The sequence below is a fragment of the Lolium perenne genome, chromosome 1 (genome assembly GCF_019359855.2).
Source record: "Lolium perenne isolate Kyuss_39 chromosome 1, Kyuss_2.0, whole genome shotgun sequence".
Taxonomy (NCBI): domain Eukaryota; kingdom Viridiplantae; phylum Streptophyta; class Magnoliopsida; order Poales; family Poaceae; genus Lolium; species Lolium perenne.
The window spans coordinates 230777253-230804444 of record NC_067244.2 but is presented as its reverse complement, the minus strand read 5'-3'; the positions used below and the strand labels follow the sequence as shown (position 1 = coordinate 230804444).

The following is a 27192-nucleotide window of genomic DNA, read 5'->3' as shown; positions in this document are numbered from 1 at the left end:
GAGAGGTGGAGAGAGGTGGAGGAAGAAGGAGCCCTGGGCTCGGGAAGAAAATGTTGCACGATGACAATTTTTGATGGGCCGCCGTCAGCGCTAGCCTAATATGGCCCGTTGGAATATCAAGCAGCCTGCCAGAATTTTCTAAAAAAATAAGACGCTGCCGCCAGAACACATGGATTTAGACAAAAATAACCTTTTTTTTACTTGGCATAAAATAATCTTATCTCGAAAATAATTATAAGTACTTGTGTTATATGACGTTGTGCCCTGCGATGTCATGCTTCAGAGTGATGCTTTATAGCATTGTTGCCAAATCGAATTTCATTGCGGATTTCATGAGGAAGGAAAAGGCAAATCCAACAAGAAAAGGCGGACGGAGCAAAGGATCACACATGTAAGAACCTATATAGATTAGGAAAGAGGAGCTTCAGAGGATTCATGACCATGACTCCTTTGATTAGGGATTTCTTTGCTTACAACGTCATGCTACTGAGTATGATTCTGTTGGGAAGCACTATTTGTAGATTATTTGTGAGATAGGGCTTATTTTGTCTAAATTTTTGAGAAATGGTTATTTTTGTTCAATTACCCAGAACATAATGAGTAAAAGGTGCATGTTGGTCTACTTACTACAAAGATGACATTTGTTTAGTAAATCACAATCAATTTTTCTAGACTAACATATGGTAAGAATCAACACTTTGTTCTCATCCCACCTCGCCACTTAGCCTAATAGGTTGTCTTCCCCACCACAATCGGGTGTGGCATCGATGAAGGAGACCAACAAGACGAGCTCCACCGCCACAAATCCACAACGTTGTTCTGGTCGTCGAACACCAGCATGACCCTCGAAAGCTTCACACTATGAATGCTCGGCGAACTCATAAAGTGTGTTGAAGTTTCCCTTCCGGTCGCCGCTACCAATGGTCTAACCTTGTCCATTAAAACCATCTCAATAAATTTAATATAAAATAATAAGCTTTAACATAATTACATAGTGTCAACATATGCTACTTCATACAATATCTAGAAAACATGTCAAATATCAGTGCTAAAACAGTAAATGTGCAAATAAAGCAATAAATTAACATCCGGCCTCATGTTCTACTTGGATACAAGTTAACTTTTGTGCTTCTTAGGGGGTGTTTGTTTGGGCTTCCTGTGGCTTTCCAGTGAAAAAAGCCAGGCAAACCAACCAAACGGGGTGGCTGCGCTTCGGGCTTCGCCAAAGCCTGCGAGCCGAATAGGCAAACTCGGAAAAGCACCTCTCGACGTGCTTCCCGCGGCTTCCCGCGGCTTTCTCCCTCGCGACCGAAACGTTATCTGAGTTTGGACATGTCCTTTGAAGTTATTACGAGCATACTGCCACTCCCCATCGACCCGAGCCCCAAAAATATCTCCCAGAAATCCATCCGGGCTAAAATAAAAAAGGCCTAACGAATCCCACCCCCACGATGACCCGCGCTCCACCCCGTCGATCTCGGAGCTCCTCCACACCAGACCTCCCGCCGCTGCTGGAGCTTCTCCACGCCCGACCTCCTCCCCGCCGCCGGAGCTCCTCCACGCCCGGCCTCACCCCCGCCGCCGGAGCACCTCCACGCCCAACCTCACCCCCGCCGCCGGAGCTTCTCCCCGCGGTCGGAGCTTCTGCCCCCTCCTCCCGCCGACGAGCTCCTCCACACCAGACCTCCCGCCGCCGCCGGAGCTTCTCCACGCCCGACCTCCTCCCCGCCGCCGCAGATCCTCCACGCCCGGCCTCACGCCCGCTGCCGGAGCACCTCCACGCCCGACCTCACCCCCGCCGCCGGAGCTTCTCCCCGCGGCCGGAGCTTCTCCCCGCTCCTCCCGCCGATGAGCTCCTCCCCTCCTCCCAGATCGACGGGGTTGCACGAGTCGCGTCGTCACCATACCGCCTGCTCACCCTCTCCTCGGCCTATGTCGTCACCAAAGTTGTATTCGAGTCAATTATTTGGCGTGTATTCATTTTAGTTATAGATACAGTTAGGTTGTATTCGAGTCAATTATTTGGCGTGTATTCATTTTAGTTATAGATACAGTTAGGCTGGTGCCAATGCATCACCACACTATAGCCTGCCACGTCAGCTTTTTTCCTCACTCTCACCCCACTCTCACCCCACGGTGCCATTGCACAGGCTATAGTGCCAGCTCTCACTTCTCTCTCCTCCACATCACCATTTCTTTTTCAGATTAAGTTATTTCACTCGGGCTGCAAGAGATCTTTGAACGTGGTCATATCGGGTGGAGTCCAACCGGACATGGTGGAGAAGATTTGACAGAGTGAAGGAGATGAATGATATGAAATGGGTGTGGAGTGAGTGAAACCATATGGGGGTATTTATAGGGGTGGGGATGAAATTTTAGGGTTTTTTTTTTGCTTTTTTTGGATTTTTTGAACCAGCAACGGCTACCCCAACGGCTAGCTGACGTGGACGAATCAGATCGCTCCACGTCAGCTAGCCGTTACACCCTCTCGCCCGCCTGTCGCCTCTCTCTCGCCCGCCTCTCGCCCCCAGCGCTACCGCCCCGTGCTGCCAACGCTGCCGCCCCACTCTCGCCCGCCTCTCACCTCCCTCTCGCCCCCAGCGCGTGCAGTAGCCGGGCGGTAGCGGGCGATACCGCCGGGCGCCCGCGCCACCGCCCCGCGCTCTCGTCTCGCCCCGCTATCGCCCGCCTCACGCCCCGCCTCGAGCGGTAGCGCCCCGCCTACCGCCTGCGTTGGCACCAGCCTTATACACTTTAATCAACAAAGAAATACATGTTCTCGAAACTTTAGGGCATTACAGACAATTCATCTGTTCATAGCAAGACAACCAGCTAAGTTGCCAAACAGTGAAACTCAGAACAGCAGCTTTTCCTGCACAGCCAGCCAGCCACAGCCCAAACAAACAGGCCCTTAGTCTTCCGGATTTTGTGATATTGATGTGCCGTGTCGACCATTAGTGCACAAAGAACAACTATGAAACACAAATGGGAGTCACTCGAAGACATTCTCGTATCAACCCCCGGGTTGACAGGACAAACAGCGGGGAGCAGGGGCGCTAAATCGAGGCTCTTGTTGTTGGAGTGGACCGGCGTTCGTCCGACATGGCTAGGCAACATGCTAGGACGAAGTTGGCATACATGATACTCAGCTCCTAGTGTTTTATGCGTGTCATGGACTCGTAGGGATGAGTAGATACAATCTCGCGGTCTCATGTTATTTCCTCATCAGTCAGCTGCATCCAAGCCGAGATAGCATGACAAGAGATCAGACATTGTACGCGACGGGAACTGGCAACCTTATTTTCTTCTACCTAAAGCCCATACCTATATCATACCCATGAGTGTGGACTCACAAAATTGGGGGTCCTATGAGAGTGATGAGATCACACAACCCTGTAAAAGGGGATGTCCTTTGACATTGCGGGTGTCGCGACTGTTAAATAAAGTTTGCATTGTTCATATCAGAGAGACAGAGACCAATCCTCTCTCTTTGGCATCAACACTGAAACAAGTAGAATTATTACCACACAAAATATTGTATGTGTTGATGCAAATATAGGAGACATCACAGTTACTGAAATATAAATCGGTTTCATATAGGCAAGTTGGTCAAAAATCTTGCGAAGAGAGCAAGAAATACATGAAGTTGCAAACATTACTTGTTGTCACTTTCATACCAGGTTAGAGCAATATGGTATTTTTCGTCCTAGCTATGGTACATTTTGTTTACATAAGGTCCATATATATATTCTTGGAGTCGCTAGTAATGGTCACTATGCCATTACATCGACAAACTAATTGCCGACGAGCATCTCCATGATTTCATAAGCTCTCACTTATCAGGATGCACAACCTTCCGACCGCCACAGCTAGTCTCAGGCACCGTCACCACGACATAAATTTGCACTAGGATTGTGCCTCGTCTTTGTGCGAGTAACAACTCATAAATTTATATTTTGAAAAGTGTTGACTGCCAAAACCCACCGGCGGGCAGCGGCCTGTCAACACAGTGTAGAGCCGGGAAGAGCCTAGAGCTGCGGCTGGCTGAGACCCCTCCGAGCGACGGCCCGCAATGCTCTTCTGGTCACACGCGGCGATGCGAAGTGCAAGGGCGTGCCACCTGACCTATACCTGGTCAGGAAGGTGATGGGGATGCCTCGCTTAGTTCCTGCATGGCATACACGTAAACATTAAATAAGAGCCTCGATCGGCTCTCAGGTTATCCTGTGAATCGGCTCAAAGAGCCGATCCACCCATGATTCGTACGGGGTGCACGAATACTTGGTGATCCTGCTTGATCAAGATAAAGCTAATGAGATCTACGACGATTTAGGGTTTTCACCGCATAATCGGATCATCCTACTCCAGGTTGGGCCTCGCGGCCACGCACGGTGCTCGTAAGCCGATCCTAAACAAGGCCAAAAAACCAACATGGCGTTGATCCTCGGAACATCCTGTTTAGGACTTGCGAACGCCACCCTACGTGCCGCTGGATCCTCCCCCCCTTTGTAAGGCCTAACTATTGCAGATGTTAAACTAATCCTTGCAGAGCAAGGAGCAATCGTAACGGATCAGATCTACTAAATAATGAACAAGCAGGGTGCCGCCCCACACACGAGATAGGTGTGAGGGCGGCTAGACATGCAAGGGTTGCACTACGTAAGCATGTTATACGGAGAACTATGCTAACCCTAACACATCTATGATAACTACGTTGCCCGCCATCAAAGACGCTTCAAGACGGGCAACGCATGAACAACGTGGAGCTTAGGCTGCCTAGATCGCAAGATGCGATCTAGGCAGCATGTCGCTTACCTGATTGAAACCCTCGAGACGAAGGAGTTGGCGATGCGCCGAGATTGGTTTGTTTTGGGGTGAACGTTGTGTTGTTGTTTATTCCATAAACCCTAGATACATATTTATAGTCCAGGGGACTTTCTAACGTGGGAATATCCCACCGTACACGATACAAACTCTAATCTTGATCTAAGATACAATCTACTATAATTAAAGATACACGGGCAACCTAGCCCAAATTCTCCGTGCAAGGCCGCTTCAGAAATCTTCCACGTGTAGTCTTCCAAGCCCATCTCTCTTACGGCCCACCTCTGAATTTGTCCAAAATCTGGTGATAACACATGCCCCCTGGTTTTGGAAATAACATTTCCAAAATCATTATACTTTCCTTCGTCGGGTCATGTCGTGGCAGAGCAGAGCTGTTGCAGTATCCGTTATCATTATGCCCCGTCTTCTCAGCTTCTCTGCAAAATTCGATAGCTCTGGCGTCATCTCCTTGGAAACTGTAATGACAATAAATTTCCACCAGGCTCCTCATTATTTAACTGTGCCGATCGATTAGCTTTCTTCATCCCCTTCCCCTGTTCCAGCCATCGGCAGCCAAAAAACCCTCTTCTCCCTCAGCTATGTCTTCCTCTTCCTCCTCCTTCTCAAACCTCTTCCCCCCATTCTCGCCGAAGAAGAACGAGGACAAGCCTCATTCCGAGGTGAACCCCCTCTCCTCCGATAATGAGAAGAAAGAAGGAGAAGTAGCGAAGGCCAAGACCTTCCCCTTCGCCAAGCTCCCGCCGAAGAAGCGCTCCCGCATGTGGGCGGACAGCGAGGATGAAGATGACGACGAAGAAGAAGAAGAGGAGGAGGAAGATGAATCTTCCTCTTCCGCCGGGTACCCGCCAACCAAGCGCTTCCGCTCCTGGGCGGACAGCGAGGACGATGATGATGACGAGGAGGAAGAGGCTCCAGCCACGGGCTGGGGCAGCAGCGACGAGGAGCTCCCTGGGAGCAGCGCCGACGACATCGACGGCGGTGACGACGAGGACAGCGACGACTAGTAGAATAGGACTAGTAGTAGCAGTGCGCTAGGCACTAAATCCCTCTTTTGAGAGCCATCGGCTCTTTCTTGTAAAGCCGCTCCTCTGAATTAATGAAATTGTTCTTCTGATTCATCCTTTAATTGCCCTAATTTCATTCCTTCCGCCTGTCATGTCAAGACCGATAGCAATGTATCGATTTTTTTTTTTTCTCTTTGGACGCCCATGAAGCCGGACTCTCATGTCAATTAGCCCGTAGGCCAAGAACTTCTCAATTTCAGGCTGCGATTTGGTATCTGACCATAATTTTTAGCCGATGACTACCCATCGGCTATTTTGAGAATCTAGTCCCTCTCCTTCTCTTGCAGCGACAGGACGGTCCAAACAACAAAACCGACGGCCTCCAATCCTGATTCAGAGGAGATCACAATGCAGGGCCAGTCGATGCGCCTCCAATCGGTTTTCCAAAAACAGAGCAGCCACCAGGCCAGCTGCCCCCCGAGTCTGAGTCGAAGTGAGAACAGTAATGGATCAGCCCAATGCGCCGCCTATGCAGAGTTAGCCGATTTCAATAAAATCGGCTTCCCAAAGCAGAGAACCTTCAGGGTGAGCTGCCCCCCGAGTTTCTTCAGTCTACTTCGCGTCTTGCAGGTCAAATCGGCTCCTCCCCTGCACTGACCGTCGATATCGATATGAACTCTGAGCGTATAAACAACCGGTCTAGCTTCGCTTCTTAGTTCTGAAGTCGATGCCCCTGCATCGGCTGGATAAAGCTAATTTATTTGGCCGATCTTTCTCAATCGGCCCTCAATCGGCCCCCACTGTTCCACTGCACGCGTGTTACCTGCACACGTTCATCTGACTATATGCCCCCCGAGCCGAATCTGCCAAATGACTGCAGATATCGGCTTTCATGGTTAGTCAGGGCACTGCACTTGTACGTCGGCTTCGCAAAGATTCATGCTGACTTTCATCTGCCGACGTGGCCGCTGCCCAGTAGATCGTTGCTGACCACAAACAGAATATGTGCAGAAGATAATTTTGGCCGATTGCTGGAATCGGCCTCCACATTGCTTGTTCGATGAAGGTTTTGTAATGTTCCTCCATAAAATTTTTCGGGGCCGATCACAAGGATCAGCCTCACCCGGTTTGCTTATTGTTTTAATCTTGCTACTCGGTTAGGCTGGATAAAACCAACCCAACCTCTGACTTGATGCGCCTGCTGTCATCCACCTTTAGTGCATCGTATAATCGTGGAGCACTAAGCTCTGTCGGCAAGACAAGCACCATGTTTGTGCCAGCCGATGTTTCATCATCGGCTTTCTTTTGCTTGGGACGCCACTCCATTCTCCGTGGACGACCCTCCTCATCCAGGGCTCGCTGAACCTTTGCAGCCAGATCAGGCCGTGCCTTCCTTAGCGTGTGCAAGTATAACCTTTCGGCTTCCTCCAGGCCGCGCAACCGCTGAACCCTGCGTTTTTGTAAACGGCTGAGTCCGTCAGGGCACCACCTTGGACAGTGGTACCTGTCTTCTTCTTCTTCTAGTCCCTCGTCTTCGGAATCCTCCAGATCTGCCCAACGAGGTGACTCAGCACGTTTGCTCTGTGGCGGGAGAGGCCCTAAGCGCTTGAACACAGACACGTTGGCTGCCTCCTTCTTCTTCTGGTTGCATTCTGGGCAATTGCCGATTGTGGGCAATCGGCTCATTCCTGAATCCCAGCAGTTGTACGAAGAAAGGGCAGTCCGGTGTCCGGCGTTGTCATCTTGCTCCCTTGACTTGTACGTGGCACGGCGCTCGTGCTCCTCCTCATCGCGATTCTGCCGACGATGTCTTCTGGCTTCTCTAGCCAGACGATCTCCTTCATCATCATAGTTGGACCGTCGGCGTTGGTCATACTGACTCACATATTTGTTGAGGAGGTGATCAGAGAGAGGTCGTTGATATCTTATGTTCTTCACTTCTCCCTCTGTGACGTAGCGCTTGCCGTCATGATGGAGCCGATCACGTGGAGCGGCCTCCTCTGTGTCCTTGCTATGAGAGCAGCTGCCCTCATCTCCATCTTTGCCAGAGTAGTTCCTGTGTCCTACCATGTTGATGCTGAACGTGGGACCTGATCGGCAACCCTCGGGGTAGATGACTTCTACCATGTTAACGGCGGGGAAGGGCTGGGTGTCTACCTTCATGGCGTACTGGTTGAAAATTAAACGCCCCTTCTCTATCGCCGCTTGGATGTGCTGACGCCACACCCTGCAGTCGTTGGTGGCATGGGAAAGCGAGTTGTGGAATTTGCAGTACGGCTTTCCGTTTAGCTCTTGCGCCGTGGGGAACTTGAGACCTTCAGGAATCGTCAACTGTCTCTCCTTGAGCAGGAGGTCGAAGATTTGTTCAGTCTTGGTCACGTCAAAATCAAATCCCCTGGGCGGCCCCGGTGGCTTTACCCATTTGGCAGACACGGGGTTCCTCCCCGAGTCCACTCAGCCACCGCCACTTCTCGGTCTCCCGTGTGCACTTCACCTTCCTCTCGTATCGACCATGACTATCGCACGCTTGAACTTGTCTTGGTACAGTGCAGGTGGCGCTGTTCATATGCTGATAGTTTCTGAACCATGTGCGCCAGCGAGGGATAATCTGCTTGGGAGGCCATGTCCTTGAGCTGTGTTGCAAGGCCTGCTACTGCCAACTCGACTGCTTCCTTTTCAGTTATACGAACCGAATAACATCGGTTCCTAAGATTCCTGAAGCGCTGGATGTACTCTGTCACCGTTTCTCCGCGCTTCTGACGTAGTTGTGCTAGATCGGCAATGCTAGACTCGGAAGCTTCTGAATGGTATTGCGTATGGAATTGTTCTTCCAATTGCTTCCAAGACTGGATGGAGTTTGCTGGCAAAGAAGTGTACCATCCGAACGCCGATCCCGTGAGGGACTGTGAAAAGAGCCTCACGCGTAGCTGATCCGACACTGAAGCCGGTCCTAGTTGCGCCAAATATCGGCCGACGTGCTCGATGGAGCTGGAGCCATCTGATCCACTGAATTTGGAGAAGTCAGGGAGCCGATATTTAGGTGGCAGCGGGATCATCTCGTACTCGTCAGGGTACGGCTTGGAATAGCCGATTGCCCTTCTTTTCGGCACCATGCCGAACTGGTCTCTCGCATGGTGCGATCTGATCCGTCGTGTCTTGGCTGCAGGAGATGCACTCTGAAGATTCGCCGGGGTGGCGTACTTAGCCAGCCATGTTTGCTTTTCCAGCTCTGAGCCAACTGCAGGAGCTGGGCTCGGGAGTTTCGTCGGGGTGGCGTACTTAGTTAGCCACGTCTGCTTCTCAAGCTCTGTTGCTGACGTTCCTCCTGTTTGCGCCGGAGTCCCTGACGTTGTGGCCTGGTTTGAGAGTGGCCAATTGCCACAATCGGCACATCCGGGCACGCGTATCCTTGAGGGATCTCCTTAGGCGCCTCAGCCAAGAACTGGTAGTCACTGGGGTCACCACCGATCTTGTAGACGACGAATGCCGGTGTAGCCGGCACTTCAGCTGGTGCTGCCAACGCATATGGCAGCGGTGGACGGGACTGGAGTGGCAACTCTCCTTGATGCGTCCCGAGAGCTGGTCCTGACGGCGAGTACTGGTGGCTCATGATCTCCTGGATCACGCGCAGAGCGAGACGCTCCAACACGTTGACCAAGTTTTCAGAGTGGCGGTGTAGCGAGTGAGCCACCAAGTAGTTGATCTCCTGCCGTAGGCCCCTGGTGCGTTCCTCCGACGGGGCAGAGAGATCTATCCCATCGAGTGCACCTTGTGGTGAGAATCCCTTCCATCTGATGCCATGGGTACGGGTTCTCTGAAAAGAGCCGATGAGGTCGGCTTCGAGGGTGACCTTGATCTCGTCGTATTTCTTCTTGAGCTCGGCGAGTAACTCCTCGTAGGTGATCGGCGTGCCGTCCGCCGCCATCTCGGATGTAGATGGCGATGTGGTTGATGTAGACGATGGTCCCACCGGGCGTGCCGAGAATGTGTTGATCGCCAAAACCCACCGGCGGGCAGCGGCCTGTCAACACGGTGTAGAGCCGGGAAGAGCCTAGAGCTGCGGCTGGCCGAGACCCCTCCGAGCGACGGCCCGCAGTGCTCTTCTGGTCACACGCGGCGATGCGAAGTGCAAGGGCGTGCCACCTGACCTATACCTGGTCAGGAAGGTGATGGGGATGCCTCGCTTAGTTCCTGCATGGCATACACGTAAACATTAAATAAGAGCCTCGATCGGCTCTCAGGTTATCCTGTGAATCGGCTCAAAGAGCCGATCCACCCATGATTCGTACGGGGTGCACGAATACTTGGTGATCCTGCTTGATCAAGATAAAGCTAATGAGATCTACGACGATTTAGGGTTTTCACCGCATAATCGGATCATCCTACTCCAGGTTGGGCCTCGCGGCCACGCACGGTGCTCGTAAGCCGATCCTAAACAAGGCCAAAAAACCAACATGGCGTTGATCCTCGGAACATCCTGTTTAGGACTTGCGAACGCCACCCTACGTGCCGCTGGATCCTCCCCCCCTTTGTAAGGCCTAACTATTGCAGATGTTAAACTAATCCTTGCAGAGCAAGGAGCAATCGTAACGGATCAGATCTACTAAATAATGAACAAGCAGGGTGCCGCCCCCACACCTGAGATAGGTGTGAGGGCGGCTAGACATGCAAGGGTTGCACTACGTAAGCATGTTATACGGAGAACTATGCTAACCCTAACACATCTATGATAACTACGTTGCCCGCCATCAAAGACGCTTCAGTACGGGCAACGCATGAACAACGTGGAGCTTGTGCTGCCTAGATCGCAAGATGCGATCTAGGCAGCATGTCGCTTACCTGATTGAAACCCTCGAGACGAAGGAGTTGGCGATGCGCCGAGATTGGTTTGTTTTGGGGTGAACGTTGTGTTGTTGTTTATTCCATAAACCCTAGATACATATTTATAGTCCAGGGGACTTTCTAACGTGGGAATATCCCACCGTGCACGATACAAACTCTAATCTTGATCTAAGATACAATCTACTATAATTAAAGATACACGGGCAACCTAGTCCAAATTCTCCGTGCAAGGCCGCTTCAGAAATCTTCCACGTGTAGTCTTCCAAGCCCATCTCTCTTACGGCCCACCTCTGGATTTGTCCAAAATCTGGTGATAACAAAAAGACATCAAATTTTATATGTCCTATTGTGGATCAATTATAAGACTAGATATTAACTAAATTAAATAACACCATTTGTTTTACTTATTACTCCCTCCGTCCCAAAATGTAAGGCGTCTAAGGATTGGTCAAAAATCAAACCTTACAAACTTTGACCAAATATTTAGAAAAACATATTTACATATACAATATCAAATTGACATATTAAGAAAATATACTTTAGGGTGAATCTATTGATAATGATTTAGTATTGTAAATATTTATATTTATGTGTATAAACTTGGTCAAACTTTAAAAACATTGACTTTTAACTAATCCTTAGACGCCTTATATTTTGGGACGGAGGGAGTGTTATTTTAGTTTTGTTGCATGTGAATCGGGATTTTTTTAACCTTGTTCCTTCTACGCATGCCTATTAGGCATATGACTATGTGGATCATTAACTTGTAGAGTAACACATCCAATATAGGAGTATGTGAGCTCATTAAGGAGACTAATATATTCTTTAGCAAACATATGATATGTTGGTTCTAGATTAAACTACAATCATGGTTTTAGTGAGGATCCATGTACTATATACCAAACATTTTGTGTTCACTTAACACGCTAAGTGTACTAGTAGGATGTTCCAATATCTTTTTTCAATGGATGGTGCAGTATCCAAATCATGCCTAAGGTCCAAGAGATATTTGTATAGTCATGTTTACCAATGCCAACATAAAAATATCTTGCTAGCAATATGACAAATGGAATACTTATATGAAATAACATTTATTTTTGAAAAAAGTTGTGTACCAACACATGAAACTAAGCATTATTTAGAAAATTTTGTCTATAAGAAGCAGGGGTTCTGTTCAATACATACACGATGTAATTGTAAAATTGCACATGCAACTTTTTTACTCTATTTATTTGTAGACAATGTAACTGTTGGTGAACAATTGAGCTGGCGCTATCAATTTCACTATCGGTAATAGGTAATCCCTTCAATCCATAATAAGTTTTGTGTCTTTATTTCACATTTGGACCAAAGTAAAGTAAAACATGGATACCTAGTATGAATTAGGGTGGGAGTATATTTATTGCTTAAGGACATGCATCGGTGCCACAACAACATGAAGTGGACCAAACCAGAAAAGCTCAAGCTAAATATGCACTAAAAAGTTCCTTCTTCATATTATTGCAAAGAACCCAAGTTAAAATCTATAGTCTCTCTGACATCGAAAATTCAATTCGGCTCCCAGGTGCATTGAATGTCTTTTCCCTGTGAGTGGCAGAACAAAACTGACGCTCAATATTTTGAACCGTGTGCGCGTAGTTCGGGTAGCCCCTGCGCGGATAAAACACACACAAAAACGCTTTCTGGAATGTAATATTATATTCACACATACTCGACTTCGGAGAAAGCGTCAGCATATACGTCCACTAGCGCAAACAGTTGGAGGATAAACCATCGTGTGCAAACTTTGTGTGATAATTCCTCTAATGCGATCGTCTCGTTGTTTTGTTCTACCTATCTCAAATGGTAACAAATTCAAAATCGTGAGTAGAACTTTTTCGAGGTTACCTTCAATCACGCTGATCAAATGTTATCATTTTCACTTTGGATTATAGTACTACAAAATCCTAAGATTACGATAAGATCATATTCCCAGACCATGTCCTCTCGCTGGATTGACTGCTTTCAAACTTGTGGGCACCAAATTCCAAGAACACCAAAGCATATGCTCCAATGGCGTTCTTGCCACCCTCCATGGAGTACAGTTTCTATGAGTAGGACATGTCCTTCTACGTGACATTCACCCTCCGTGCAGTGAGGGTGGGGAGGTGGATCCGCTGGGTGAAGGAGCAGTACATCGATGCCACTCCGACCAAGTGACTTGGGATGGACTGTGAGTACACCCTCGCGAAGCCAGGTAGCAAGAAGAAGCTTCCATTGGAGGAGAGGCAGCGCGCTGCTGTCCTCCAACCTTGTGTCGCTAGCGAGATCCTCGTCTTTCAGATTGTGCACGCTGATGTAGTGTCGGAGACCGTAAGGAAATTATCTGGCGACGATTCTATCAACTTATGCGGAACTTCTGTTGGCAATGATGTGAAGATGCTCGAGTACTATGGTATCACATTAATTCCGGTGACGCGCGACCTCTATAGGATGATCCCGAACCCAATGACTAACTATCGTCATTCTTTGTATGCTTTGTCCAATCATTATATTGGGACGGAACTTGCGAAGAAGGATCGTGGTTTCATGAGATGACGTGACAAATGGTCCGACTTTCCATTGCGCTTTGATCCTATCAAGTATGCCGCTCTGGATTCTCACTTCAGCTTCGTGATAGCTAGGACACACTAGCGTTTACTCAGCTACAATAGCATTATGGATCGGCTCAATGTATAGATGATGTAGTGGACCATCAATCATTCTATGTAATGAAGTTATATACTTTGGATGAATTATGAATATTGTCAATAAATTTTAAATGTATGCATTTTTACTTCCTTGTAATGTAGAACTACACTTTTCATCGCACACAGTTTTGTTACAGCAGAACTGTGTGCTATGTACTACAACATGTAAACACGACATTGTACATCGCACACGGTTTTGTGTTGTATAATTGTGTGTGATTGACATCACTTCCTCCAACAACAAAAACAATACATCCTCCCTAAATATGTATGTTATGTGGGCCCATCTTATGAGACAATCGCAACACTTGCTACTTTCTTGCATAAATTAGGACCAACATCGTCCTTATCCATTCTCACCTCAATCGATAGACCACAGTCATGCCCTTCTCTTTAGAATCACACTAAGACGACTTAGTCTCCGGAAAAGCACCTAGACAGCGAGGCGGAAACAACCTTCTGGCCCGAGATTTTCCTCACAAGAATGCCTATGAACTCCCATGCTTCATGTTGGCTGTGGAATCGGACGATCCACATGTTCGTAGGGAGGATCTGCAACTAATACCTTTGGTCAAGCCTTCTTGTCCTCGACCTCCATCGTGGCCACGATAGTGTGAGACTGCGTCCTTGATACGTCTCAAACGTATCTATAATTTTTGATGCTCCATGCTTGTTTTACACTTTCATATGTGTTTCGCTTACACTTTGTTGCATTTTTACATGATTTCCGGCACTAACCTATTAACAAGATGCCACATTGTCAGTTCCCTGTTTTCTAATATTTTTGTCTTTCAGAAAAGTTGTATAGGAAATATTCTCGGAATTGGAAGAAACAAAAGCCGAAGTCAATATTTTACCGAAACGAAGATGATATCCAGAGAGGAGATGAAGAGGCGCAGATGGTCGGCCAAACCACCCCTAGGCGCGGCCTAGACCTGGCCCGTGCCTAGGGTAGGTCTAGGCCCACCAGGCGCGCAACCGACCTCAATCCTCCGCATATTTATACATCTTCTCGGGAAAACCCTGGATACCCGAGCCTCCATCCACGAAAAGTTCCTTCGCGGCAGCCATCGCTGAACCCATCTCGTGGGGTTCCGAAGCTCTTCCCGGCACCCTACCGGAGGGGGAAATCATCGCCGGAGGCATCTACATCGTCATGACCGTCTCCAAAGTGATGCGTGAGTAGTTCATCCCTGGACTATGGGTCCATAGCAGTAGCTAGATGGTTGTCTTCTCCATCATGTGCTTCATGTATCGATCTTGTGAGCTGCCCTACATGATCAAGATCATCTTTATGTAATCATCTATGTTTGGTTTGCTGGGATCCGATGAATGTTGAATACTATGAGGAGATTGATTATATATTTATGTCATAGGTTATTTATGATCTTGCATGCTATCCGTTGCTAGTAGAAACTCTGGCCAAGTGGACACTTGTGACTCCAAGAGGGGGTATTTATGCTCGATAGTAGGTTCATGCCTCTTGTTTCCTGGGAGAGTGACTTTATAACTTCTAAGGTTGTATATGTGTTGTTGCTACTAGGGATAACCCAACAATATTTTATCCAAGTGTAATTCTATTATTTAATTTACACACATTGCTTAATGTGATAGTCTGTTGCTTGTAATTTTATACTGGAAGGGGTGTGGATGCTAACCTGAAGGTGGATTATTAGTCATAGACGCGGTTGGATTATGGTCTATGTATTATGTTGTAATGCCCAATACCAAATTATCATAGTAATCATCTTGTCATGTATCGATCGATATTCTGTCAATTGCCCAGCTATAATTTTTTTACCCAACATGCTATTTTCTTTATGGAGAGACATCTCTAGTGAACAGTGGACCCCGGTCCTATTTCCTTTATTGATAAATTCAGCTGCAATCATGTTCTGTTTACTTTCTGCAAACATCTTCTTCCATTCGATGTATCTAATCCTTTGTGTTCAGTAAACCAGTGAGATTGATAACCTCACTGTAAGTTGGGGCAAAGTACTTTGGTTGGGTTGTGTGCAGGTTCCACGTTGTTGCTGATTTGATTTTTATTTGCCCACCCTCATGGCCTTTCTATCTTTCTAATTGAATTTTAGGATTCAGGAAATTCAATTCGGCTCCCGGGTGCGTATGCACCCTCTACCACAAAATCATATTTAGAAATGTCGAAAAATTTTAACAAAATTTTTTACATGTACATCTTCATAATATATGTTCGTTCATCAAGTTTCACGAAAAACCAATATTTTTTGGGTCTATATAAAAAAGAGAAAACTTATCTTGTGAAAAGCATTATTTTAGCACTAAGTTTTGTCTTTTTTACACATGTCACATGATAAGTTATTTTTTTATGAAACAACTTTGTAAGCGTGTAACACGAGAAGATTTACATGCGAATTTTTGATTTCATTTTTTTGAAATTCAAAATATGTGTAAGATGCATTTCAAAATAGAGGGAGCATATACTCCCATGTTCCAAAACACCACTCTCAATAAAACGGCTATAATTTACTTCTAGTATATATACTCCTATATAGAAGTGCATACAATAATGTGTGGTAAAGGCGGAAAAAGACTACATTGAATCAAAATCAAAGGGCAAATTATCTTACCTAATATGGATCCCATACTACCCTATCCTACACCGGTAGTGCGTCCTGCCACTAGTCAGCCAACAACACCTTCAGAAGTCACGCCTTCTCCTACTGGTCGATTAAACCTAGGTTTCGTACTGAGAAAAACTTGCTGCTGTGCTCATCATACCTTCCTCTTGGGGTTTCCCAATAGCGTGTCTGCATACGACGAACACACGCCATCAGTCCTCGTCCCGCCACATGTTTACATTGTTAGATTTTACATGTTTACCTTCTATTATAGCTCAGATCTACTCTAAGAGCCGGTATTTTTGGCGGTAAGATTGGATTATAAAGTCTTTGAAATCCATGTTTTATTCATGAGTTAGATCCATTATTTGTTTAGTTTAGTACTAATGTGTTTCTTAGATCTACATATGCAGTAGGCGAGACCCCTTAGAATATTGTGTATGACAAGATCTGTTGTGTAAGCGCAATTAGTTTAAGCTTGGCTATATATGATTGTATATGGAAAGATTTGGTTGTTGGATCTACATGTTATTGTGTGTTAGAGTTAGCTAGCTTGATTTATATATTGTCGTGTATATGTTATTGTGTATGGAAGCAAAATTAGGTTAAGCTTTATCTACAAATTATTTCACTTTTATTAATGTTTTTTATTCTATACTTGTGTAATAGGGAACTTATTTTGATAACACTGCATAAAAAGGATAAAAAAAGAAGGCAAGGAAAGGTGTGCAACTTTTATGTTGTCACTATGCCTTTCTCTTATTGTACTCAAGTTCCTCCATCCACGTCATTCGCAGTTGCATTTAAGTGACTAGTTAATTCAATTTGCACATCTAATAATGTTTACTATTCTCACATTGAATATCATTTTATAATATATTTTCAGATTTTTTGAGAAATATTTGCAAAACCGAAAGTGCACCTCCTACAACGGGTGGCGTCTACCCTACGATGATGGTGACCCAAGGACAAATGGAGAAATCTCTCTGTTTTATCCTTGCTACATACATCACCGTCACGAGGACAAAGATGTGACCAAGACTCTTATTTTGTGTATTTTTATCTTTTGTAAAAGCTACTTGATGAAGCTATCTCGCAAATATATGTAGATGTAGACACATGATCAGTTTTGGATGTGGAATCAAGTTAAATGAGATTTTCTACTCTATTTGCATGGGTGTTCAGCTTGGCATATATCGTGTCCTTGTGTAGTGATGGTTTATCATGTGTGATAGATCATTTTCGCCGTGCCGAGTGTGAAGGTATGTTCTGTACTAGTGTATGCTCCGAACAAACTTATGACTTGTCGCCATGGTAGAGGATTGGAAAGGCCTATGTGCCACATTGTTATCAGAGAGGCCTTTAACATAAGAAAATAAAAATTTACAAAGCAACCGTGGATATATCGCAAAATTTGTTCTCAACACACAATTCATACGATGGACAACCATAAAACAACGCATTGATAGCAACAAAAAAAAAGGAAAGCCAGAAATGGCATTACAAATAGAACTTTCCAGAGCAACTGGTCATCGGTGATCCATGACCAGAGCCGGTAAAAGAGGAGAAGCCTCATATATATTCCCATGGATAGATGTTCAAAGAAACGTGAAAAACTGTATGATCATCATTGATCGTGGAGACGTGAAAGCCATTGATGGGCCTGCTGACTACATGCCTTGTTCAACGAGGTAGTCACCAAGCCTCTCCACCACCATGTTGCACTGGCCAGGGGTCATGGGCTCGTCGTAGATGCCGACGACCAGCGCCTGCCCGGTCTTCTTGATGGTTATGCCTCCTGCTCCCTACAGACCGAATCAATGGCAAATTGATTAACATAACGAAGAGGAAGGATCGATCGATCAGCGAGAGCATGTAGTATAAGTTAAGAAACTCGAGAGATGCAAAACAGTTTCGTACCTTCTTGCCACGGATGACCGCGCCGGGCTCACCCTGGATGACCATGTACTTGGCACCTGCGACGAACATTCCGGTGGGGGCGAGGTGCCCCGGCTCGTCGAAGTCCTTCATGATGCCGGTTATCTCCTCAGGCTTGAACTGGACAACCACGCAAAATTAACCAGCACCGTGAGACCTGATCGAACTCGATCATACAGTGATCCAGAGAATGTGGCAAGGTGTGTGCGACGATGATCACCTGGGGGAAGGCAGTGCTCTGGGCCCAGACGGTGCCGTCGTGGCCGAGGATGGCGGCGGAGGAGAGGTGGTGGCCCTCGATCTCGCACATCAGGTGCTCGTCGACGTACGTCTGCCACGACATCTTCGGTCCTCTCTCGTTTGCTTACCGGAACGGCGAGGGTAGATCGGAGAGGGTACTGCTCGGGGTGGATCGATCGAAGGTGTCGAGTTCGAGCTTTGGCTTTAATGGTGGAGGACATAAATAGGGAGGGGATGGAAACGGAAGACCGGATCCCTGCGTCCTCCCAGCCACCCGTTCGCCTCTTCGCGCCCTTACACCTCGCCGTCTTTCAAGGCGACCGATGCTGTGATTGGTCAGAGCACATCGCTCGGTGTTGCAGGCATATTCGGACCTGCCACTCCAAAACGAGTGCTCCTACCATCGTGCATGCATGTATCATGTATATACGACATTTAGATGCAATTCCCTTTCAGTGGTAATTAGTGTGCACTAGCATTTGCATGTTGCTATTTTTGGAGACGAAATCTGGCTGCGATGCATTTTTTTTGATTGAGCATAAAGCTTTATTCATTCGTCAATAACGCCTGAGCAAATGTGTAGATGATGGTCAACACTTTTCAGACCCAAATTCGAGTTTTATTCGATTTAATAGAAAATAGAAAGACTTCATGATGATCAATCATCAGGTTAAGATGGATCTAAACCAATCCATTTTTTTCTATACACATACAACATGCCGACGGTTAAACAACTTATTAGAGCATCCCCACTCGTTGGCGCTCCTCACGCCCAAATCCGGACGAAAGTACCGCCGGATTGGACGAAATTAAGGCGTGGGGAGTACCATATTTCCAGTCGTCCACCCGGAGTTCGGCGGATAGAGTTTAAATTCAAACAAATCGCCGTCCCGCGCTACAAGTACGGCCAGTTGATCGGCAAAAGGAGCAAAAGGATCAGCCACAGATCGGCGATCGGAGGGAAATTACACGGAGACAGGCTCGTCGGCAGTCCCGGCCGGCACGGCGGTGTCCGACGGACCAGTTTCCTCACACGCCGTGGCCGAAGCGGCTGCGGCCGGCGACGATGAAGCAGCGGCGGCAGTGGACGTCGAAGCAGCCGCAGTCGACGAGGTAGATGGTGAGGTAGACGAGGTAGGAGCCGGCGGAGACGACGTAGTGGCTCGGAGGATGTCGTTGCGGTGGCCCTGGTACCAATTCCTCGTCTCCTCGTCCATCAGTTCCATGTCGCCGCCGCCCATGAGGAACGCCAAGTCTGTGTTCCTCTTCTTCGCCGCCACCGTCGTCTTCAGCAGGGCGATCCGGGCGCCTTGGTTGGCGAGCATCTCCCGCCACCTGCCGTCGAACTTGTCGTTCCTCCCGTCGGCGTGCGATCTCAAGTCGGCCCAGCACTTGTCGATCGACGCCTGCATCCTGTCGGCGGGATTGTCAGTCCGTTTGAGCTCTTTCTGCTTCTTCTGGCCGAGCTCAGGGCGCCCTTCCGCCGCGCAAGCCGGCGGAGCGTCGGGGTTGTACTGCTCGGTCTTGCTTTTCGAGAGGGACGTGCGAACTTCCTTCCACTTCTCGCACTTCTCGAGGCGGGCGTAGACGTTGAGGAACTTGAACTGCAGGCCGGTGTCGTCCGTGTACATGTCCAAAGCTCGGCGCAGCTGGGGAAAAAAGAGCACGGCGATACGGGTCAGCTAACGACGATGTACCTCGGTGGTGTAGGGCCGGCGGAGCATACCCTTTGCTCCAAGTCGTGGCCGCTGATCGGCCGTTTGTCGATCTCCTCCTGTACGCCGTGCCATTTGCTGCAAGCCGTCTGCATGATCCCCCAATGGGTGGCCATTGCCTTGTCTCCCCGGTACACGTTCATGTTCGTCTTGTTGAAGTAGGGATCGACGAGCTTGCGTTCCTCGTACGCCTGCCTCACTCGAAACCAGTATGTGTCGAACGACTGATTGGCCCCGATTATGCCGTTCGTGGACACGGTCATCCAAGCTTCGGCGAGGCACTCCTCTTCCTTCGGCGTCCATTTGATACGCGGTTCGGCAGGCGGCGAGTCCTTCTTCCTCTTCTTCTTCCCCTTCGACAGGTTGGCGGCGGCTTCAGTTGGCTCTTCTTCTTCCTCGCCTTCTTCTTCGACGGCTTGGCTTCCGTCGGCAACATCCTCCCGATGCTCGTTGCGCGCCGCCACAGCTGCCGTCGCCCTCGTCTCCTCTTGCGTGAAGAACCCCGGGCACGCAGCGGCGGCGGTCATGAAGAACCCCGGGCTCGCAGCGGCGGCGGTGGAGCCGGAGGTGATCATCTCGTGGATCTCCTCTTCGTTCGGCGCCGCCATCGCACCGAACGTGAGCGGCCCTCGTCGCAGGGCCGGCGAGGTGCCCTCGAACAGGCCGCCGCCGCCGACGTCAAGCTCGGGCGGCGACGGTGTGGGCTTGGACGGTTGGACGTAGGCGCCCTCTTGGAACACGGCAGTCGGCGACGGCGAGTACAGCGAAGGCGAGAAGGAAGACGGGGAACTTGTTGTACCTTGCGTCGGCCATTGGCCGGGGAACATGCCGCCGCTATAGGCCATGCTGATCAGCCTCGCTTGTTCGTCCTGGGCCGCCTCCGCCGACCTCTTGGCGGCGGCTCTTTTCACCCTCTCCGCCCTGGCGCTTGTTTCCACCTCGCGCCGTTTCTCGTCCGCCGCCCACTCGGCGTTCGACATGCCCGGCGGCTTCGTCTTCTTCGCCCGCATCTTCCTCGCCGGCGCCTTCGGCGGCATTGTGGTGGACGAGAAGACGAGGAGGACAGTGGTGGTGGACGAGAAGACGCCGCCAGGAACTGGAGCTGGAAGAGGAGGAGATTGGGGGATTTCGGCGGGAGAGAATGGGGATATGCAAGCAAATTGGAGGGAATGGGGATATGCAAGCAAATTGGAGGGAAAATCGACAGGATTTGGTTTTCCAGTCGCCGACTACGCGGGTCCACACGCCGTTTCGCGCCAAAATCTTTCGTCCGGAGTCCCCGAGCGCGCCCCGGGGGGCGGGGGTGGCGTGGGCTCGCCGGATGGATTAAGGGCCAAATCCGGACGAAAACGAGGAACCGGGGGCGCGACTGGGCCGAATTTCGCCGTCCGGATGGAAAAAACGTCGCTCGGGGGCCTCGTCGGGGGGACGAGTGGAGATGCTCTTAGAAACGCAAGACAGCCAATACGAAATGCTAGAAAAACGGCCGCGCTTAAAGGATGCCCTCAGCGTCGAGGAACATGTGCTAGGGTGTATGTGCGACTCGTTCAAATCATGACTTCGGCATTTCACGAGTTATGAAAATGCAAGAAAGGATACTAAATCTCGCCGTTAACTGAATTCAGAATAGAAAGATTATGAATAAACAAAGGATTCAAAATAACGTAAAGATAGGCGGGGAATAACCTTTTGTGAGTTTGTGGATGGGCTGCAACTAAACAGCAGGCTTTATGGGCTTTATGGCCAGAGTACTTTCCAATCAGCCTAGTTGTGGCCTGTTGTGCTTCTAGGCCATATCTTTTGAAAAGAGCTAAATACACTACTAGTTCTAAATACTTCACCGTGTTGTTTAGTCCCAATAGTTGTAAAATGGAGTCAGGTAGTCCCAAAAGTTATTTAAATGTGCAAAACTAGTCCCAAGTTATTTAGGTGCTGACACGTGGCTTCGGTATTTTTGAAAAATGGTCCCTACACATTTTCTATACAACATCGTCTTTGCTGAAGCCTAAAGGATGTGGGTCCCATATCTTACCCCGTCGATTGGATTCAGTCGAACAATCAACATAACTTGTTTTTCATTTTCTCACTTACAATTAACATTGTAGGTGAACAATGACTCAATCATCATGTTCAGAGTATCACGTTTCTGTAAAAGCACATTTAGATTTTAACGCTAAGAAATACTAGACCTAAATCTAACTTTTTTTTTTTGAAATGGGGGAAATATCGCCCCAGCTTCTGCATCTAAAGGATGCACACGGTTTTTTATTAGATTATTCACGAAACCTTACAAGAAATAAAACAAAAGATCAATCTCGAAGTAACCTAACTATACCTACAGTGGGATGTAGAGGGTGACAATACACCAACTCACATCATCCAAACTAAATGCCTTCCCAAACCGCCCAATAGCAGGTGAGAAGCACATCCAGTCAAGCAGACTCTCAGCGCACGCCAACGCCCACGCCACAGGAGTTTCTCCCTCCGTCTTCCTCGACTCCATCTTCAAGAGAGATAATCGCATTAACCTTCCAAGACCTGCCGTCGATGCCACCATGACACCAGACAGCTCCACCATCCTGCACCTATACATCATCCCGCATCTGTCGTTGATACCCTGCAGCACCATGCCACTGAGACTCAGCGCCAACAATGTGGTAGATGAACACCACTCCACCGAAAACCGCCAACATCCAGCAGCTGCTCCAAAAACGATGCCCCAAGAGGTAGAACGACGCAGGGCGCGCCGTCATCGTCCGATCCGGGAGACCCAGACCTAGGGTTTCCCCCGGAGCAGCACAAGTGAGAGACCGCAGACTGCGAAGACGATGCCTTCAAGAAGGTAGCGGCGTGACACATCGCCATCGTTCGCCAACCGAGGTCGGAGCACGTTTTTCAGCGGCAGCCGCGCATCCCCAACTCGCCGAGTGTAGTGCCAAGATGGACAAAGATGACGCCTTCGACAAGGTAACGACATCGACCGACACCGCCATCATCCGCCAAGACCGAGGTCGAGGCTCAGTTTTCACCGGCCGCCATGACACCCCGGACTATATCACCATTGCCGGAAACCTGTGTGAGATCCCATGATCCCCCACACAAGACAACCAGCCTGGCCGACCACCTCCGACGAAGAAGAAGGCCGCCTCCTCCGTCGAACCCGAGGCTGCTGCCCCGGGCGTCCTCGTGCCGCGGGAAGATCCCGAGGTCACCACCCCGCACCGGCGAGAAAGGGAGGGGATGGCGCAACCCGTCCCCCCACCATCCACCACCGGTGTGCACCGACGGGAGGCAGGGGAGGCCACGGCAGGCGCCGTTGCCCCCTTCCTCCGACCGCCGCCGCCCAGCCATCACACATGGGCAGGGGGTCTACCGCCACAGCGTCGAGGGGATCCCCCAGCCGTCGTCCTCGCCACGTCAAGAGGGAAGCCCGCCGCCGCCGCCACGCCCCGCGGCCTTTGCCCGGCGGCGCCGCCGGCTGCGGCCGCGGGAGGCGGCTAGGGTTTCCGGGGGGTGCGGGAGAGAGGGGGGTGCGGTTGCAGTCAATCTCCCTACCTAAATCTAACTAAGAGGCACAACATCACGTTCGGGGAGAACTCTTAGCTAACTACTCCCTATTACTTTCAGAGATAGATAGAATGATACAGTATAGTTTCGCCGGGAGATCAGTTTATGCATTCTTTCGTCCAAAGGGTTATTTCTATAAAAATCATCCAAAACATAATGGAACAGCAAGGCACGGATAGTAAGCAGAATATGAAACTCTCTATCTGATCTGGACGGAGAAACTATGAGCGCGTTTGGTTGCCTGCATTTAATTCCTGCACCACTGCGCCAGTGAGAAGAAATCCACATCTCGTTTCGGACGGGCCATGTGCCATAAAAGCCTCGTTATTTGGTGGCCTGCATAGAGTATTTTCGGCCCCGTGGAGATTTGGGCTCTGACCATTCGGTAGGTCGGTTTTCAGGCCTCGTAGCAGCCCAGAACGGCGCCGCTGTTGTTTGGTTGCAATCCAGATTCTGGTTCTGCTTACCTCTTACCTTCGGTGGTGAGGTTACCAGCGATGAACAGCACAAGGAAGAACACAGTTCAGAGTTCAGACAAAGTAAAACAGTGATAAAAGTAGTTCAGGACACACGATGATCATAGTTCAGCACACACGCCGATCATAGTTCAGGACACAAGAGGAACATAGTTCAGGACACAAGAGGAACATAGTTCAGGACACACTAGTTGAAGAGATGAGTGGAATAGCAACACATACCAGGAGCTTCAGACATGGCTTTGGAAGATGACACACCTGGTCGCGTCGCCATGGTAACCGCACATGGTCATCATCTCAGTGCAGGTGTAGTCGAAGATGACCACATTGAACTGGAAGGTGGACACCTTATTGAAGACGAGGAACTGGCCTATCTGCAGCTGATGAGCGGCGGCGAAGGCCGCCCACCCCTGGTCGATGTACACGTCATCACCTTCTCTCACCGTAGTCGTCCTCTAGTAGCAGCCTGTGTTGGTGGTGACGACGATGTTCGAAGGGACTTCTCCGAACCACCTGACGAAATCACGAGGGATCCGTAGCCGCTCGAAGGTAGGCTTGAAGACGATGCGCAGGAACTGGTCCGGCGCAACGTCCGGCTGGAAGTGGCCGACGTTAGCCGCCCTTCGCTTCTTGGATGGTCCCTCGTCGGGGGTCTGAGGTGACCCAAGCTTGAGCTTCTCAGTCTGCGAGAAGAACACATGGCATTAGAGGTGTGCCTGCTCACAAGTATATATATGGAAACATGTGATGTCTCATACATTGGATCACACAACAGCTCAAGGGACTGCCCTCAAACTAAGTCTAGTGTGCAAGATATCACACACCCACGACTAAGTTTGAGGGCAGCACCTTGCCTTCCAGTGTGCCAGTGTTAAATCATTGGCCAATTGTAGGATAACGTTGCATAGAAAACAAAAAATTTCCTACCGCGAACACGCAATCCAAGCCAAGATGCAATCTAGAAGACGGTAGCAACGAGGGGATTGTCGAGTCTCACCCTTGAAGAGATTCCAAAGCCTACAATATGAGGCTCTTGTTGCTGCGGTAGAAGTTCACTTGCCGCTTGCAAAAGCGCGTAGAAGATCTAGATCACGGCGCCACGAACGGGCAGCACCTCCGTACTCGGTCACACGTTCGGTTGTTGATGAAGACGACGTCCACCTCCCGTTCCAGCGGGCAGCGGAAGTAGTAGCTCCTCTTGAATCCGACAGCACGACGGCGTGGTGTCGGTGGTGGTGGAGAAATCCGGCGGAGCTTCGCTAAGCGTGCGGGATGTGGTGGAGGAGAGAGGGCCGCTAGGGTTTGGGAGAGGGGGGCGCCGGCCACTAGGGGTGCGGCCACCTTGGTGGTTCTTGGGGTGGCCGGCCCCCTCCCCTTGGCCCCTCATTATATAGGTGGAAGCCCCAAGTGTTGGACTACAAGTCTCCGAATAAGACCCGAACCCAAAACCTTCCATGTGATAGGGAAACCTACCCAAGGTGGGAATCCCACTTGGGGTGGGATTCCCCCCTTCCATGTGGGGGGGTGGCCGGCCCCCATAGGGGGAGTCCACTTGGGACTCCTCCCCCTCTAGGGTTGGCCGGCCATGGAGGTGGAGTCCCTCCGGGACTCCGCCTTCCTTGTTGGTTTCTTCCGGACTTTTCTAGAACCTTCTAGAACCTTCCATAGAACCTTCCGGATCATTTTAAATCTCATAAAATGACTTCCTATATATGAATCTTATTCTCCGGACCATTCTGGAACTCCTCGTGATGTCCGGGATCTCATCCGGGACTCCGAACAAATATTCGAACTCCATTCCATATTCAAGTTCTACCATTTCAACATCCAACTTTAAGTGTGTCACCCTACGGTTCGCGAACTATGCGGACATGGTTGAGTACTCACTCCGACAATAACCAATAGCGGGATCTGGAGATCCATAATGACTCCCACATATTCAACGATGACTTTAGTGATCGAATGAACCATTCACATACGATACCAATTCCCTTTGTCACGCGATATTTTACTTGTCCGAGGTTTGATCATCGATATCACTCTATACCTTGTTCAACCTCGTCTCCTGACAAGTACTCTTTACTCGTACCGTGGTATGTGATCTCTTATGAACTTATTCATATGCTTGCAAGACATTAGACGACATTCCATCGAGAGGGCCCAGAGTATATCTATCCATCATCGGGATGGACAAATCCCACTGTTGATCCATATGCCTCAACTCATACTTTCCGGATACTTAATCCCACCTTTATAACCACCCATTTACGCAGTGGCGTTTGATGTAATCAAAGTACCTTTCCGGTATAAGTGATTTACATGATCTCATGGTCATAATGACTAGGTAACTATGTATCGAAAGCTTATAGCAAATAACTTAATGACATGATCTTATGCTACGCTTAATTGGGTGTGTCCATTACATCATTCATATAATGACATAACCTTGTTATTAATAACATCCAATGTTCATGATTATGAAACTAATCATCCATTAATCAACAAGCTAGTTAAGAGGCATACTAGGGACTCTTTGTTGTTTACATATCACACATGTACTAATGTTTCGGTTAATACAATTATAGCATGGTATATAAACATTTATCATAAACATAAAGATATATAATAATAACCACTTTATTATTGCCTCTAGGGCATATCTCCTTCATTCTCCCACTTGCACTAGAGTCAATAATCTAGATTACATTGTAATATACGTAATACCCATGGCATTCTGGTGTTGGTCATGCTTTGCCCTAGGGAGAGCTTTAGTCAACGGATCTGCTACATTCAGATCAGTGTGTACTTTGCAAATCTTTACTTCTCCATCTTCTATGTACTCGCGAATCGAGTGGTAACGCAGCTTGATATGCTTCAGCCTCTTGTGTGACCTTGGTTCTTGTGCATTGGCGATGGCACCCATGTTATCATAGTAAATGATTAATGGGTCCAATGCACTAGGAACCACACCGAGCTCTACAATGAACCTCTTCATCCATACCGCTTCTGATGAAGCCTCTGAAGCCGCTATGTACTCTGATTCTGTTGAAGACTTCGCCACCGTGCACTGCTTCGAGCTTGCCCAGCTTACTGCAGCACCATTCAATATAAACACGTACCCAGACTGTGACTTAGAGTCATCAGGATCAGTGTTCCAACTTGCATTGGTGTAACCATTTACAACGAGCTCTTGGTCACCTCCATAACAAAGAAACATATCCTTAGTTCTTTTCAAG

The 27192-nt window shown here is 48.7% G+C and overlaps 2 protein-coding genes across 2 annotated transcripts; both read right to left on the bottom strand.

Annotated features, from left to right (window-relative positions):
- Positions 1-17402: 17402 nt before the first annotated feature.
- On the bottom strand, positions 17403-18404 carry LOC127326557 (profilin-2). Its single transcript, XM_051353404.2, has 3 exons — positions 18179-18404; positions 17941-18078; positions 17403-17825 (listed from the first exon to the last, which is right to left on the bottom strand). The coding sequence occupies exons 1-3, from the start codon at positions 18299-18301 to the stop codon at positions 17691-17693; spliced, it is 396 nt and encodes a 131-aa protein (XP_051209364.1). The 5' UTR covers positions 18302-18404; the 3' UTR covers positions 17403-17690.
- A 130-nt stretch (positions 18405-18534) lies between these two features.
- On the bottom strand, positions 18535-21021 carry LOC127338066 (uncharacterized). Its single transcript, XM_071824830.1, has 3 exons — positions 19925-21021; positions 19591-19847; positions 18535-18595 (listed from the first exon to the last, which is right to left on the bottom strand). Exons 1-3 carry the CDS (start codon positions 20948-20950, stop codon positions 18535-18537), a joined length of 1344 nt encoding a protein of 447 aa, XP_071680931.1. The 5' UTR covers positions 20951-21021.
- Positions 21022-27192: the final 6171 nt, after the last annotated feature.

Bases quoted from the DNA above. Each gene is read 5' to 3' on its own strand.
- LOC127326557 (XM_051353404.2), bottom strand. From the start codon at position 18,301: ATGTCGTGGCAGACGTACGTCGACGAGCACCTGATGTGCGAGATCGAG. The intron at 18,079-18,178 runs GTGATCATCGTC...GTGGTTGTCCAG, and splicing joins AGAGCACTGCCTTCCCCCAG to TTCAAGCCTGAGGAGATAAC. The intron at 17,826-17,940 runs GTACGAAACTGT...TTCGGTCTGTAG, and splicing joins CGGTCATCCGTGGCAAGAAG to GGAGCAGGAGGCATAACCAT.
- LOC127338066 (XM_071824830.1), bottom strand. From the start codon at position 20,950: ATGCCGCCGAAGGCGCCGGCGAGGAAGATGCGGGCGAAGAAGACGAAG. The intron at 19,848-19,924 runs GTATGCTCCGCC...TTTTTTCCCCAG, and splicing joins GCCACGACTTGGAGCAAAGG to CTGCGCCGAGCTTTGGACAT. The intron at 18,596-19,590 runs GTGCTGGGCCGA...GCACGATGGTAG, and splicing joins ATGCAGGCGTCGATCGACAA to GAGCACTCGTTTTGGAGTGG.